This window comes from Platichthys flesus, chromosome 13, assembly GCF_949316205.1.
Source record: "Platichthys flesus chromosome 13, fPlaFle2.1, whole genome shotgun sequence".
Lineage (NCBI taxonomy): Eukaryota > Metazoa > Chordata > Actinopteri > Pleuronectiformes > Pleuronectidae > Platichthys > Platichthys flesus.
Genome location: NC_084957.1, coordinates 16,124,477 through 16,141,688, shown reverse-complemented (window position 1 = coordinate 16,141,688; position 17,212 = coordinate 16,124,477). Strand labels below are relative to the sequence as shown.

Sequence of the window (17,212 nt, the reverse complement as noted above, 5' to 3'; positions counted from 1 at the left end):
TGCAGCTACTAAATGCACAAAACAGGGTGGCAGCAGATTGAAGGAGTAGTCCATGTGAAATAAAAACACAGGATGCGAGTAAATCCCGGTGTGTTGTGTCGTCCGCAGGGGGGGGAGACAAATGCCTCAGACAATCACAAGATCCAGCCTCTGAATCCTCCTGTGCAGCATCTGTATTCCAGCCAATGAGACGGATAGCTGCTGGGACACAAGCCAATAACAAGGTGGCTGCAAAGTGATGAGCAGCTTCTGGAGCCAATCACAGGATCGTTATAGATGTAGGGCAGGATCAAATAGGATGCTCTGAGGTATTCAGAGTGTTGATCCAGGTCTGCCTCTCTACTTTATCCTCACTCTTCTCATCCTTTTTTCTCTCCTGCACTTCCCCTCCACTTTCATCTGTTCCTATTCTCTTCCTCCATCATCCCCACTTCTCTGCTCTGTGTTTAATCATGTAAACACACTCTCAGAGACACTCAGGCTTTCAAAGCGCAAACTGCTTTACATCTCAGCCGCAGAGGAAGAGGAGGGGGATGAGGAGGGGGACGAGGAGGAGGAGGAGGGGGAGACCAGGAAAGAAGCTTTTCTGCCTTCGAGACATTTACGGCTTCATATATGAGAGGGTGGTTTATGGTGAACATATAACTACACAGGTTTATAGAAGAACATTAGATGAACATGGGGAAAGGGGCCTCTAATGCTGCTATTACACCACAATCACCCCGATGTATTTCAGCCAAATGCCATAATAATTTTATTAAAACCATGTTATATTACATTTATTTATATTTAATTTATCTGTTCTGATTCCTGGTTGTGTTGGAGTGGGACAATGGATGTATACCAGAGCTTCATCTAAACCACATTTAATCAGTTTTTTTCAAAATGTTCCCAGTGGTGCGGCGTTCTCTATAACTTATGAAACTGCATTTAAGATCAACTTTTGTTTCAATACTTACAGTTAAACCAATTTGTAATCAAAGCTGTATTTGAAATTATCAATACGACCCCGGACACAGTAAATCGTAAAATCGTATGCATAACTTCCATATCATCTTGCAAACAGGCAGTTTCACGCATAAACGGCTTAATTTAAATATTCATAAAACTGCCTGGTGATCTTGTGGTTGCACATGCAAGAGCATCCTTCTAATAATAACTGTAAGGCTCGGGTCAAAGCGTGCGGAGGCAATGTAAGCTGTGAGTTGAGCTGTGAAAAAGCACTGTGTGTAATGGTGATGCAGATGAGGGAGATTTTCTGCATGAACGCATATCACAGAGCAATACACACACACACACACTGCTGCACCCTCCCCTTCCTCCCTCCCCTTCAAGCACTTAAGAGCAGAACAAGTGACTGTCTGGATATAAGGGCACTGGTATGTTAAATTAAAAACAGATTAGAACATTTTGAGAGAAAACTGTATTACAAATCAGGCAAAATATCTTAGAATCAACTCGATAGTTTTTTGTAGTCTATCTCTGTTATTACGGTGTAATCCAAAAATTAAAACTACATAAAACACATTCCATGAACATGTAAGTAGAAGGAAGAACAAAATCGTATGCAATTAAAAAATATTGAACAAAACTTAAATTTAAAGATGTACACAGTTTCTCCCTATATATAGAAATACACATCTGCTCTAATGTAGTGCATGGATATGGAATTTTCGTCATTTGATATTAAACAGCTTTTGTAGTTTTTGAAGAGTGCACATTAAGAAAGGAGAGATAAAAAAAGAAAATAAGGGAAAGAGTTGGGAACATGGTCTGTGCAAGGACACAGCTATAAGCTATAGGTTAAACATTATATGACGACAAGCATGTAGGGAATGGCAGAATCAACTTTAGGAATCACGTCTGGAATTGATATTGATCCAGAGATATTCATTTGAAACTAGAGGCAGCTGTTCAAGGTCGTAATACATTTGCCCCCGGTTGTGGACTGTGCCCTGTCAGGGGTACGGGTCCCTCAGGTAGCTCCAGCCATCTGGCTCTGTATCCACAACAGCTTCTGTGGACGACTCTCCTTCAGATCACCGGTGACCTCTAACAGACCGTGGAGGAGGTGAATTTAGAGATGTGGAAATTAAACCTGACTGTGAGCTACTTTTCAGCCAGGATTTAGGAAATAAAAACAAATTCTCATTCCTCAGAAGTAGATATTCTGGTCACAAGAAAAGCTTATTGCTGTTTGAAATAAAAAGTATGACTTGGTCAGTCTGAAATATGATTAAATGATTTTATAATTATTTTGACAAAAAGAGTAAGCAACACAAGATCCGCATTACAGATATAGAAAGATCTTTAAACACTAAAATGTATCAAAACGCATACATCTCCAAACTCAGCACTGCTCAGCTGTCTGCTGCATTATTTACATTCAAAAAGTCTGAATCGCTGCAGTTTCTATTTTTAAACACTTTTCCATCATAGGAAGGATGAAAGAAGGGCGTGACAGTCACAAAGAAGGGATACAACCAAGGAGCAGACAAACTTAATATAAAAGAAAATATAAAAATGAACCATGAAGAAATGAGAGGAAATTGTTTTCCAGGGGATATTCAGAAGAAAAGATGGTCTTATACTTTCTCCCCCTCCCCCGTAGTCTCATGTGGTCTGCCCATGTGTACAAAGACAATCTGCAGCAGACAGATAAAGACCCTGGATTATGACTTGGCCGTATCATTAATGCAGGAATCACAACCCTCTTCTCTTTTTGCAGATATCTGTGCTATTATCTGAGAAAATCCTCTGCATCATGAGCTTCATGAAGTGAAGCTGTGAGTGTCCACTGCCCCCTACTGGCAGGTGTCAAGCACAAAAACATATTCTCAAAAACCTCAGTCCGGCATATTCAAACACAATCGAACTTTACCACGGGACTGCAGAGACAAGAGAGAGGAGATACGAGGGGAGTGGATGTTGTTCAAAAACAAAGGAGGACAGGAAATAGCTTGAAGGGAAAATCAGACGGGATGAAAGAGGTAGGAAAGGGATGTGTGGAAAACAGAATGTGAGTTTCAATCAGCCAGCGAGGGACTTTACCTGGGCACACTTGTCAGGTAGGTCAGCACGTTGTGAAACACTCTATCCGTGATCTCTCCAAATGCAGGGAATTCTGGGAAAACAATGATTGGGCTGCCATTATCTCCTCTACCCCCTAGAAAGAAAATAGAAAACAACAATTTCCACATGATTATAATTATATATAAAGAATATACTTATATAACATGTTTACATTTCATACAGTGCATTATGACATTATATATAAGGCGAAGAAAACCAATTTAAAGTTACCATAGTTGGTTTGGTTTCTGTGCTGCTGTTAAGAACATTGTCAATCACTATGTAGTATGAATAAAATGTCTCCACAGGGGGGCACTGACAGCCACGCGACTGATGAGTTGAGACAGAGCAGTTTCTTCTTCAACAAAAAAAATCTGAATCTATGAAAACAATCTATTCAGTCTCATATGCTTACATCAATAAGCAATAATTTAAAAAGATGCAGTAATGATTTACATCAATTTGAAATAAGAAATTGACAGAATCCTGATAGCAGTTCGTTTTTTTCCCTCTTTTCTGTCAATTGTTTCCTGTTGGTTGTTTTTACAATAGTTTGCTGTCTTTTCCTGAAATGTATTGCCAATTCTTTTCTCTTTTTCCTTTATGATAACATTGAAGGCCATGATAACATTGAAGTCTCCTTTTGAGATTAGAGATTATATTGGAAATCACCCTTTTTAATTCATTATGAGGAGTTTAACAATAAAGAAAACGGCGCCTCTGCTTCCTCTGGACTGCCCTGGTATTCTGTTTGGATCAGATTAGATTTGTTGCTTCAAAAAATCGTACAATAAGATTTTGATCCTGATTGGTTCCTCAGAGACATGTGACATCAACTCTCTCAAACTGAACCCTGCCCTCTTACAACCAGAGAAAAACAAAAACACAAAAGTTTTGCAGAGAAGCTTGAGTATTCCTCTTTGACTATGTCACTTGTTCACACACACAATGTGGAACAGCTGCTCTGTCAGCGCATGCCACTGGAATATCAATCTGTCGGCCTTTTCTTCTCTCGTCACTATGGCAACAGCAAGTGCATGGTCATGGTTTCACATCTGCTTTGATCTTTGCGAGAAAATGGTTCCTGGCTCTGCAGCAATCACAAGGTCACCTCTGACCGACAGACAGACTCACACAAGCATCAGCTTCATTACAGAACTGCAAGGATAGATATGATAATTTAGCAATTCTGCTCCAGAAAGCTCAAATATTGTCAAAAGGAACTTGTTGGGACCGAAACATGACGTTTCTCATGACCTGGCCGTTTAGTGACATGCAGATCATGTAACAGTAGGAAAAAAAAGCAGAAGCTACTGTATCTGGACCAGGAAAAGGAGGAAGATGACATTTGAATAGCAAATCATTATGACCAGTAATAAATAAACGGTTGACAGGAACTATGCAAATATCAAATAGAAGAGTTAACATAGAAGTGACTCCCCAAATGGAGTGAGACGTGACAGATGATTGAGTTACTGAAGAAATAAACTGACAGACACAGGATGCATTGAGGTGATGAATGGGGATGAAGAGAGAATAGACACACAGTGAAACACAGGGAAAGACAAGCCACCTGAGAGGAAGGCAAACTGCTTCTTGAGGTCAGGGGTGATGTCGACAGCGTGGAGAGGGCTGCTGTCCAGCTCCATGATTTCATCTGAAAAACAGCAGAAAAAATATATATATTTATTAGACACATCAGAACTGAAGATGATGCTTCTCAGGTCTGTTAAATGATCACGTTTGTTTCATTTCTGTGCTTACAGTATGACACAATAGTTGGCCTATTCGCATTTAACCAACTTCTTCAGGCAATGTTAAATAATCCATTACTGTATGTAGTGTATACAGGCAGATATAAAACAAAAAAAAAAAACTTTTGAAGATGTAATGAATCTAAAGCAGTAGTATTTCCAGTACATTAAGGTTAATGGTGATCACATGAACACTGGAGAACTTATCATGGGGATTTACCTTGGCTAATCGACCCCACACACACTTGTTTTAATAAACTCTCTGCTGGACCCCTCACTAACTTGGCCCGCTACGGCTCTCTGCCCCCCCATGGACTCCCTTCATAAGGATTAAAATAATCAGATTTAAGACTTATTCTCTCAGTAGGAAATTGAGATTCTGGTCATACCAGGACTCAAACTGGTAATTGGACAACAGTCACCCAATGGACGAGGGGAGCAGGAGGGGAGGCTTTAGCAGTCTAGCCAGTAGCTTGTTGACAAGCGGAGTGTACACAATAGTCTATCATTACATGTAGAGGGAATTCTTACAGTAATATTGGGGAAGTAGGTAAATATATTACCCCCCCAATAGGTATAATTCATTAGAACAAGCAGAAATAGGGATATGTTACAAATAGAGAGTTGAGGTTACACGGATTAAAATCGTTCTGACTGCTGCTTGTGTTCAGGAATACAATACATTCAACTTAATAAACTCAATGCAACATTAAGTGTATGTATCAAGAAACCGTTTAATGAAAACTAGCCACAGTTCAACTTGGAACAGAGAAATCAATACAGTACGACGTACAGTACTTTATTATTGGAGTGTGATGGTACGGCTTTACTCTTTGCTTCTTGTCTCACTCACATAAGTTATCCATGCATATCTATTTATATATTTAAGAAGTTAAATATGATTCATGATTCATTTCATTGTGCATCAGTATCAAAATGTATCGGGAAGATAACTTTTTATCTTCCAGCAGCGAATAAAACTCATTTTAGTATTAAATCCATTAAAATTCACATTAATTTTAATGGATTTCTGTCTTGTATCCTTAAACAAAACAGACATGTATTTAAAGTTGTTGTTTCAAATCTCCTGTTGCTGTGACAAGCTACTTTCAAAAAGGAAACAACATGATATTTCATGAAGGCACTGAAACAATCAGAGTACAGAAAATAAAAGCCACAGTTATGGACCATTTTAAAGATACCTGCATATTTTATATCTAGTTCCCAAATAAGCCTCTGCTCCATCATGAAAGTGCAGAGACAACATCTTAAGTGAGAGCAGATACAGCTCGGTCATCAAAACATGAAGCTCTGCCCTCTTCAGTTCTCAATTTCTTTTCTATTTCTGTATAAAAGCGTTTCTTGCTCACCAACATCCCCAGGGCTGAAGAGCTGCAGGTGTGATAACATCTCTATTGTGCACAAACTCTCAATTGATACTGTATTTCAGAAAAATAAAAGCCTACAGCCACATATGAAAAGGAGGAGCCGAAAAGTCAAATTACAGGAGGGAGTTTCTCTCAATGTAAATGTATGAAAGTAACAGTTAGAACAATATTGACTTTTCTTCTTAGTCTGAATGTTTGCCCTAGTTTCCTCTCATAGTCTACATGAGTCACAATTACACTGAGACACTGGAAAGGTTTTCCACTAATTTGTATTGCTAGTGATAATTATCAATCCAAAAAATAACATTATGCTTAATATAAGTTTAGGGAAAGCACTCATTTTCAACTCATATTTCCATTTGATCAATAGAAACAGACCAATAATAACATGTTAATTCAATGGACACGTGCGCCTAACTTTAAAGACATTTAGGGATATAATACTGTATAAGGTTCCTCTATTTTACCTGAATGTGGGTTTTTGTACCAGAATAATAAAGTCTTGTACTACATAAACAAAGAAACAATGATATCCAAAGAAGTGTACACTGATAAGTAATAGATGAATACATATTTTAATCCAGAGAGCTTTCCCCATATGTCACTGTACCTGTTCTTGGAAACACGGAAAAGCGGCGCTCAGCCAAAGACACATCTACCTAGTCTGTCCATCACAGGGTCTCACATATATTCCTCTGTGTTATGCATGTTGTTCTCCTCTTTTTCCTTTATGTTAGTGGGACTGTATCCGTCTCCTCGTTCCCACTGAGCACTCCCTCTGAGTGCAGTTTAAACAAACCCTTAAGACTGGCTGTGGCGCTTTGTTTGAGAAGCAGTGTCAGGTGACTTCAGCCTTAAGGTATTACTACTCTGACATTCATTAGCTGCCTCTCTCTCCAATGTAAACACCCTCGTATATCTTGTCTTTGTGGGAATCTCTCTTTCACATAGTGCTTTCCCAGACCACAAAGTTTTAACTCTCTAACAGTCGCTTCAGATTGTGGGGTCCAGCAGTATTTTGGTACCCACAGAGCATACTGGTTAGATATTGGGCTCCGAGTTCCAACTAACGCACAGGTTTGGGCAGCTATCTTAATTAGGACTTTGCATTGAAGTCTATTCAGTCTGATGAAAACCCTTAGCCCTAACATTAACCAAGACCAATTCATGCCTGATCCTTACCTTAACCAGGACCTCAGAAATGCCCTGAGAAGGTCAGTGTTTATGCTGGAAAAGGTCCCAAAGAGGGAGCCAAAACGAGTACACACACACAAACACACACACTTGTATATGCGTTTTTATTGGGATCTGTCTTTGACGAAATACATTCTCTGGCCTTAAGACTAAAACTAACAGCTACTACTCTAACAGCCAGCTGCATTTTTATCCATATGCGGTCACAAAGCTGTCGAATCTAAAAGTGTAACACTCTTTGATTCCAGTGTGCGGTCTTGGTTTGCCCTCCTCTAGACCTTTTTCCCCCGGCCAGCTGGTGCCATGTCAGTTGTGTCAAAACAACATTAAATCACAAGGTTTTACCCAATCAGGAGATTTAAAGGGCCACACCGGTGTTTCTGCATGTGTACGCTCATCGGCTAATTCATGCAAATGTTTTATATTATGCAGGACTGTTGTTTCATGAGCATTTCAACACTTCTTTGACAGGAACAAGTGATAGGGCATACAAAAATGCCAGTGCATCTGTCCCAAACAAATAATTACAATTACATTTTTGGTGCTTCAGGACAAGACACTGCAGTTGCAAGCAGGAATACTGTGAGAAAATCTGGTTGTTGCCATGTTCTATGACGCTCCACCATTAAAGGAAAGTCAGCCAACAAGTATTTGAGGCCAGTGTCGTTGAAGTAACCACCCACGCACCCACCCACGCTCCCACCTACCCAGTATGGACATCTGAAAATGGTCGTCTGAATCGGGTGGTTTCTTGAACTGAATTATTTGCTACTTTGCTGCTGTTGTGTTGCAGAGTTTAAGCTTCAATGTTGGTAGAAAACAGGAGGGAGAGGTGATTAACGATAAACAGACAGGAGCAACACTAATCTTCCACTAGGTGGCTTTACATTTAACAGCAGCAGGAGACCCACGAGGTCTATAGTTTAATCTACAATGTCCAGGAATACATACACATTCATAGTGATCATTAATTTGCAACCATTTTACAACAGCAGATAACTAAATGAGCAGTTGCAAACCTGGAGTTAACACCTGGTTAAGCTGCTGGAACTGAAGGTGCTTCACAATCACACTTATATACTGTAAATCTGTTTCCTCTCTTCCTCCACTGACAATACCTCTGTTTATGATACTGCACAAGCTCATCTATTATAAATTAAAAGTCTCCTTGTTGCTGGACAAACATTATCGATCGTGCACACATTCTCATGGACCGTGCCAGTGTTTGCCTTCAGATAAACGATCTGTCAAACCAGTGTCTTCTATTATTACCTGACCTTCAGTCCACCATCTCTCCAATTGATCGGATAGCATTTCCAATAGCGTCTGTAGACAACAGATATTAATCAGGGGCAAGTGGCCTAATGCTATCTACGTATGTTACATGAGACACAGCTTCCTTCTCTTCTATTCATTTTAAATTAACCTGAAGCAAGGGTGTGAGCACCAGTGGGGCTGCTCAACAGAAGCGAGGCGAGTGGGAATGAGACTGGATTCATGACCACATCTGTGACGCTTGTAACTCAGTAAACCAGTGGAGCCACTCGCTGCCTGAGGTGCTTGGACACAAAGCTGAAAGCGTCTGGTCACCTGCAGAGCCCTCGCAGGGGCTGACACGCTGCTAGCGGGTGCAAGTTCATACAGAAACCTCCATCAGTTTCCTATCTGTGACCCTGCCTCACTCAGCCGGCCACGCCTTGCCCCCAGCAAGTCCCACACGTATCAAATCAAGCACACAACCCAGCCCCCACCCAGGCCAGCGAGATGGAAAGAGGCTATTCTGTTACAGAAAAAATCCCCCTCCTGAAAGATGTCAGATTTGAATTTCAGTCTCAGTCACTGTATTTTTCTTTTCCTCCGCTCCCACCTTTCTCATTAGCATTGCACCGACCTCCTTCAAAACAAACAGCCATCGTTCACACAGTATTATCCAACTTTAAGGCCCCTCAGGCCATCTGGTAGAGGGAGAGGAGGAGCCTGTATCAGATGCTACTCTAGCTCCAACAAAAGCACAAGACAGTGAAACCACTCAAGGGTCTTTCCCGTCTCTTTTCCTTATCAATGTGAGTATCAGTGACGTCACAATGACCTAATGAGAGTTTGGGGGGGAATGTGTAATCAAGTGTATTGTCAATGTTCTATTGCCTCTGTGGTGGTTTAAATGAAACTCATACTGGTCCCACCCTCTCAAGGTAAATAAGAATCATGAAGCTCATTGAGAATAACAGCTTAACATACTTTTAGTGTTTATGTAGCTCACATTTGCCTGTTTTGTATTACAGCTAGAAAGTCCCTCAGTAGATTTCACACAATCGTCCAGAGCCCAATAGTCCCTTAAATGGAATCGGCACACACTCAAAGATAGTTCGCTAAATGTGCCTGATTCAGAACAAGATCTATAGTTATTCAAAGGGAAACTGGTGAAAACGTTGTGAAAAAATAAAATCACAGTGCATTTCCTGTAATTCTGCTAATTATTAAATACACACCCCCAACATAAATTCATTCCAACATTCAAACACACACCACCATAAACACCACCAGCTGGATGAGGCGTTAATGTTCTTTAAAAGGCTTAAAGATGGGGATTAGTGTCCACTCACGTTTATGTTTGTGGGTGACAAGTCAAACATTAGTGGGTCACAGTCACACACCTTGACCGCCTGCCTCTAATACAAAGATTAAACTAGAGCAGAAGCCTGACATCCTGCTTCACTTGGCCAGAAAAGACCAAAACACACATAGGAAAAACATCTAAAACTATGAAGTAAGGAGGTTAGTAGATTGTCTATCAATGTTTATGAAAGCCACTTCTTCAGTTAGAGTGCTTGTTTCTTCCCCGTCTTTCTATAGGACATTTTGAATTATTCTAAAACTATTATTCACTCTCGGACGGATCATAGTTGGGAGAGGAACGATGGAAGCCCAAACACAGTGGGGGAGGACAACAAGTAGAAATAAGGGGCTTACATTCATGGTCATGGTGGAGGAGGAGTGACCGAGATAAAGCACTAAATAGCGTTGACAACTGTACAAGTCTGTATAATAACATGAAGGACGGTGAGGGGGTTCAGATGAAGGTCGAAATACTAAAACAATGCCCATGGTTATGGTTGACAATTGTGGTGATCTAACAAACAAATCTAAAAAGGTGGGAGGTTAGACAGAAAAAAAAAATCAATCTACAGAAATTAATGAAATGTTTAAAAGAAAGAAATAAAAGCAAATGGTTCTAATCTTCTGTCAGATAGAGATTTTTTCATCAACATCATTTACCCACGGCTCTATTTGAATACAATATAGAAAGACATTCATTTTTACCATCGCAATGTTCCCAAATAGATCCACAAAGCCCAGATGGAGACAGAGCATCTGCTTTCTTTCTGAGTTTCCTCTTATCGGTGTTGCAGATTTCAACAGGAAAAAAAAACTGATATTGTTGAAATTTTATTGCAGATTTCAATCACGTGAAAGAAACAATTGGCAAATGCAGCGTTTTTCACCAAAGGTGGAGATGAGAGACAGAAGAGAAGAGAAGTGGCAGCCCCAAACTGTGTATAAGGATAAGCTGCAAACAAATACAGTATGGTGATAGAAAAAGAAAGGAATAGTTATCATGTAAGACAGAGAAAGACAGAGGGTAAAACAATAACTGGATTGTTGACACCTACCATGCAGCCATCTGCAGTAGCGTGAAAATCTGTAGTATCGTTCCACCTCCTCCAGAGAAATCCGCACATGACCCCAACTCTCCTCGGCTGACCACAAACACACATCTAACGCTCCCTTCATCACCTCCTCAGTTTGATCACCAGTCCCTCCACTTTTTACATTTTTTGACTCCTTTTCTGACTCTGAGTCAGCATCTATCTCTCCTTCCTCTTGAGTTTGACCCCCGACATCTTCTCCAGTGCGTCCCTCTCTTCGCTCCTCATCGTCAATGTGCCCGGTCATCGAAAACCAGGCCAGCTCCTCTCTGTGTGGACATTCATCAGAGCCTGCTATCATCCGTTCCGCTTCACTCAGCTCTGAATCTGCTTCCATGCAAAGCCCAGAGTCTAACTCGACCTCCACATCCTCCTCCATCAAGAGGCCTAAATCAGCCACTTCCTCTCCTCCCATCCTGCAGGCTGCCTTTAGTTCACTCCTTGTCCGAAACACTTGTTCCATGCAGTTTCGCAAAAAGGTATCAGAACAACAGTGTTCCTCTCATTCTGACTCAGACTCTCCCTCAGGATGCACATTCAGCCCGTCTCTCTCCGGCAGGTGCTCTTCAGCCTGCAGCAAGCCACTAAGTGACTGTGAGGACTTCCCATTGCAACCTCAGGTTACTTGGCCTGTAGACAAAAGCAACAGTGTAAAACTCAACCCCACCCTCCCTGTTTGCTTGACTACCCTTACCCATCCCTGAAAGCACAATTACCTGACCCCTCCTGGCTCAACAGCAATGCCTCCAACCTGCTAATGAGTGACTGAGCCGGACTCCGTGATATAAAGGATCCGGAAAGTCAAAATGTGACGTTCTTAGTTAAGTCACGCTCCTGTATGTCATGTCACAGTGGTTAGGAAGGTGCAGCAGCTCCATGGGCTCATTTACCTACACTAACAAAGCCCAGGCCTCCTCGTCTGCCTTATCTCAGGATATGTGCACCAAAAGTACAAAGCCTCCATTCTCACCAACTCATTCAAACACTGCCTGCATCCCCATGTAACCATTCACTGGCCACATCCATTCAAAGCCTCTATTCTTGTTTAGACCACTCAAAAGACCCCATTCTTACAAACTTACTGAAAGACCTAATTCTGATGAGACCTCTCAAAGACAGACACTGTGTCTTAACAGAATGTGGCAATTTAGATTCCATTTCAATGAGTTGTGCAAAAGATAGATTTCGGCCGAAAGGAGCCAAGAGACACGGCTCTGTGTCCAAATTCAGTCATGGTAAAGATGTGAAATGGTGCGAAAATGTCCCAGCAAGGCATGTTTGTGTTGAGTGTGTGCATGAGCTTGTAAATGTATGAGTGTGTTTGTGTGTGTGTGTGTGTGTGTGTGTGTGTGTGTGTGTGTGTGTGTGTGTGCTTGTGTGTGCGTGTGTGTGTGTGTGTGCGCGTCAGTGTTTACTCTATGACCAAAGTCATGCTAGAGGTTATCAGTGCTATAAACCTTTAGGGATAAAACTAAAGTGATTACATTGGAGAACTGCACAACTTAAAGTGATCAAACAAAGGGAGAAACTGACACATTAACTTACAGTCTTTCTCCATTAGACACACTGATTAAGAGTGTGAGTAAAACATGAACTTTGATTTAATTCATTCATGTATACATCAAAAACTCTATATCACAAAATGACAGAAAGTTCATGTCTTTCGGTATTATGGCAAGAGATTGCCTCAACATTTTTCTAATTTGTTTAGCTTTTTCTCTCCTAAGTTTGGGATTGCTCATGACTCTTATCACTCACAGCTCTAGTGACAACAGCAACAGGATCTCAAACTGGTTTACAAGCTGCCAATGTTGTCAAACGTGTTTTTTTCAAATTAATTATTAATAAGTTCTCAAGTCAAGCCACTTTATATGGTGTCACTATGTTTGTCACTATGAAAGATAAGGAAAAGCACAATCTGTAAAAAAGTCGAAAAGCAAGTCACGTTGACTTGCTTTTAGTTGTTTCAACTTGTTCTGATATACAGATCATTTTAAGAACCGGCAAATGGAAGTTTTCTGTGTGTAACCTACAAATTAAACAAACACATAATATCATATAATCTAAATTTAACACATAAGACGGTCCCTATTGTCACAGATTCACATGTGGTATCATGCTTTGTGGCCTCCGGGGCTAAAAACCAAACAACTGAAGAGTGAACAACATGATTCCACTCTGGTCTGAACTCTCTGTACCACTAATGACATTAACAGAGCTGGAGAGGAAAGGAAAAGAGAACTCTCCCTGAAACTACAGGGCTTATGGAACAACCATCAGACAAGGACAGCATTCCTATATGTGCATGAAAGCTAGAGCACACACATGTTTATAGGCAGAAACACACAAGTGCACAATGTATATACTCGATCCATGAGAGCCAGGTATAGAAAGAGCTCGAATCATACAGTATCAAATACAAAAAGACAGAATAAACATAAATATGGAGGATGAATGAAGCTGCCTCACAAAAAAATAACTAAACATGCTATGGACATTCAATGAACTTGCAAAGTTATCTCACTGCGCATTATGTTTTGGGCTACATATGCACAAATTCACATGCAGACACAGATTGAGCTTGTCCTACAAAAGAACAAGAGTCATCTGGAGATGGTATGCCCCCCCACCACCAAACCCAAAACATCAAAACTCACCATTAACTGCCTGATAACCACATAATTGTGAAGTTTTATGATAAAAGTCTAAATGGTTGTCAAGTTCTGCTCCAGAAGCAAAATGAATAGACAGACGGATGAATGTAGGGACGGACATACTGATCAACATACCTCCTCCCCCACATTATATGCGCAGGATAGAAATACACAAGTAGCCCACTCATAAAGACAAATAAAACATCCATACGTCTCCTGACTCACGTGGCTTCAGTGGGACCATCTGCATCCCGCTATCCCATTCAGAAGCTCTCCTCTTGGCTTTCCTCCCCATGCTTTTTTCCTTGTGTGTTAGTGTTGAGTCCTTTCCTATGCCGCGGCAAAACCAAGGTCTCCGAGTGGCAACAATCTCCCTGCGAGGACATCAACTTGCAAACTCAGCAGCTTTAATCAGCAGTTCCCACTGCTTTGCACCAGCCTGTCAGCTGGTGAGTTGCTGCGTCCACCAATCTCTGCATTTGCTGAAAAATCTGTTACTGCGACAGCAAAAAATGGGAAGGCAGCCGCTGGGATGTGTATGTTGGAAACTGGGGAGGTCGTTTAAGCTGCGCAGCCACGCACTTGCACACACAGTCAGAAACTGTTATACACGCACAAAGAAAGACACAGACACAGCCCTGTGGGGAGCGAGGGAAGCCCACAGGAAACAGTGTGTGAGGCTCTGGGAATGGTGCCCTGCAGAACTCTGGCCAGAGCGTCAGTCAGGAATATAACACACACACACACACACACACACACACACACACACACACACACACACACACACACACACACACACACACACACACACACACACACACACACACACACACACACACACACACACACACACACACACACACACACACACACACACACACACACACACACACACACACACACACACACACACACACAGATGTAAGCTAGTACACATAGACATGGATTCTCATATGCAACTTTCCGATGCTGGAAAAAAGTTGCAAAATGTGCACCCATTTACTCTCTCACATGAGGCAATGTCCACTTACCATCCCAGTAGCTCCAGGAGTTCTTCCTGCTGGCAGGGCTAAAAGGAAAAGAAGTGCCCAGTCCAGAGATGTCCAAGTTCTGGATGAGATGACTGAACCGGTTCATGAGCCGGTGTGACGCCTCACCGCCCTCCCGCAGAAACTCATGCAGAGACATGAGAGCTGGCTGCCGGTCTCACAGACTCAAACAGACTCGGTCATCCAGAGAGACCCTGCACTGCACCTGCAAAGCTCTGCTGCACACTCTAATAAACTCCAAAATGCAGTTCCCAAATGCAGGCATGGGAAGGATCCTCTTTCTGTTGCAATGTTCCAGGGCACTCAGGATCAAGCCGACAAGCTCTCACATGCATCCTGTGAGGAGTCGTCTGCATCGGCTAAATATAAGACAGGCCCAGGGTCCTCCGCAGAGCCACATTGGGGACTTCAGCACGGTGCAAAGTGGGTAGACCCAGAAAGAGCTGAGTCACTGTCTGCACAACCTCTGAAGCAAACACTGTTAACACTGGAGGAGAGATGCAGCTCTGCAGCTCAGACAGTGCAACTATTAACAACTCAGAGCAGCGCAGGTTTCCAAGGAAGGATGAGAGGGGAGTGGGGGAGGAGGGGAGTGGGGAGCAGGAGCAGAGGGCAGCCGGTGGAGCACAAATCCCCTTCTGCTGCTCAGGCTAATTATATTCCCCTACTCCTTCACTAATCTGCCTTTTCTTTCCCTCCTTCCATCATCCAAGATTCCTTCCTGCATTTCTTCCTGATGACGCAAAAGGAATAAAAAACACTGCATAGGTAGAAATTGCAATTTATTGGTAATAAATTGACCTGAGGTGGACGAACAAACTGAGGGTCACCTTTGATGGGAGAGGAGAGGTGACGACCTCTGTTCCGACAGGCTTCTTGAACAAGGGTGTGTGTGTGTGTGTGTGGTGTGTGTGTGTGTGTTTATCAAAAGCTGGCAAGGAAAAGGCAGCTTGCCGTTTAGAGGCTTAGAGTAGGAATGAGAGCGGAGCTGCACTCTCACACATACTGATGAGACCTGCATGGACACAAAACATCAGCTTCCTATTGAACGACAATTACCCCCCCTCTCCACCTGTCTGTCACCCCTCTGCGTTTTTTCCTCCCAGTCTCCCTCTTAATAAGGTCTCATCTTTCCATTACAGTATTCACCCCGGCTTGTTAGCCCCTCTCAGTCTTTGCACCCGCACCGTCTTCACATTTAAGTCTCTGCATATTGGACACAAACAGACAAATGCCCACATGGCTCAAACGCCGGCGCTCTTATCCCCACAAGTTACCATTAAGGCTCATACATAATGCATTAATACTTGTGGCTGAGGCTGATGAAATACACAAAGGACTTAAAATACATAAAACAAGAGTCTACAAGCAAGTGGCCCTGTGAGCATGTAAATTGGACCGACAGTACTTTGAGACAAATGTTATTATCAGCTCACAATGACAATTCAGTCTGGGATCTGGGATATTATGTTTCATCTAAAGTTGGAGTTTCACCCTGAGAGTCTCGATCAAAGTGAATCCAGACAGACAGATGGAGCCATGTGAAGAACCAATACATTAGCATTACTAAAAATCGGACAGTCCTTGTATTGATTCTATTGACAAAAACTGAAATCAGATAAAAGCATACAGTAGATAAGAGTTTGTAGCAAAATTACAGGTAGCAATTAATATAAAGCTCAAAAATTCCTCTACTGGCATTGTAACCATGAAAGGTGACTAGCTCGGCTCTGTCGACTTGTGTCTCTCTGACTGTAGCTGCCTAGCTGGAGACTAATGTTGAGCTGCTGGATCCATCTGGCTGTGCACCTGGTCTGCCTGCAGGGTAAACCGCACAGCTCACCTAGTGCAGCTGAATGAACCTCTGACCTCAAACTGTAAAGTCACCTGATATGTTGACAATAAAGTCGCACATATGATCTGATCATCTGATAATCAATCTTCCTTTGTAGGCTTTCCCTCTAACCAATATGAATAAGGATCATCTGATCAATAAAGACCGCTGCGCAGCAATGTATAATCATTGACAGTTGTGTCTGTGACAGAGAACAAAGCGTTAACTTCTATTAATTTCTTGGCAACTTATCTCTTAACCTTCACCAACATTTGTTTAACCCCTTACCCTTGCACAGTGTTGTTCACAATAGTCACAGTGGCTCAAAAGCTCTCAACCACCTTGATGTGAATATTACTACATGATAAGGAGGATCACCAGCTGCAGATGAAAACATTGCTGTGGAAAAGCTGAGACCTGTGACGCACTGAGCTTGATGTGTCCGTTTAAATCAATTGGAAGTAGGTCAAAGTGAGCGGAGGAGAGGAAAAGCCCTCTGTGATTGGAGCTGCAAGTAACAGTTACTTTCAAATCTGACTAGTCTCCCGGGGGTTTTCTTT

General features: G+C 41.9%; 1 protein-coding gene across 1 annotated transcript in view; it reads right to left on the bottom strand.

Annotated features, from left to right (window-relative positions):
• Positions 1–14,957, bottom strand: part of mcf2lb (mcf.2 cell line derived transforming sequence-like b) — a 29,436-nt gene extending 14,479 nt beyond the window's left edge. Inside the window, exons 1-3 of the mRNA XM_062403304.1 lie at positions 14,801–14,957; positions 4,646–4,729; positions 3,052–3,166 (exon numbers count right to left, since the gene is read on the bottom strand). Of these exons, the coding sequence (XP_062259288.1) occupies positions 3,052–3,166; positions 4,646–4,729; positions 14,801–14,957 (356 nt within the window). The remainder of the gene's footprint in view (positions 1–3,051; positions 3,167–4,645; positions 4,730–14,800) is intronic.
• Between the last annotated feature and the right edge of the window lie 2,255 nt (positions 14,958–17,212).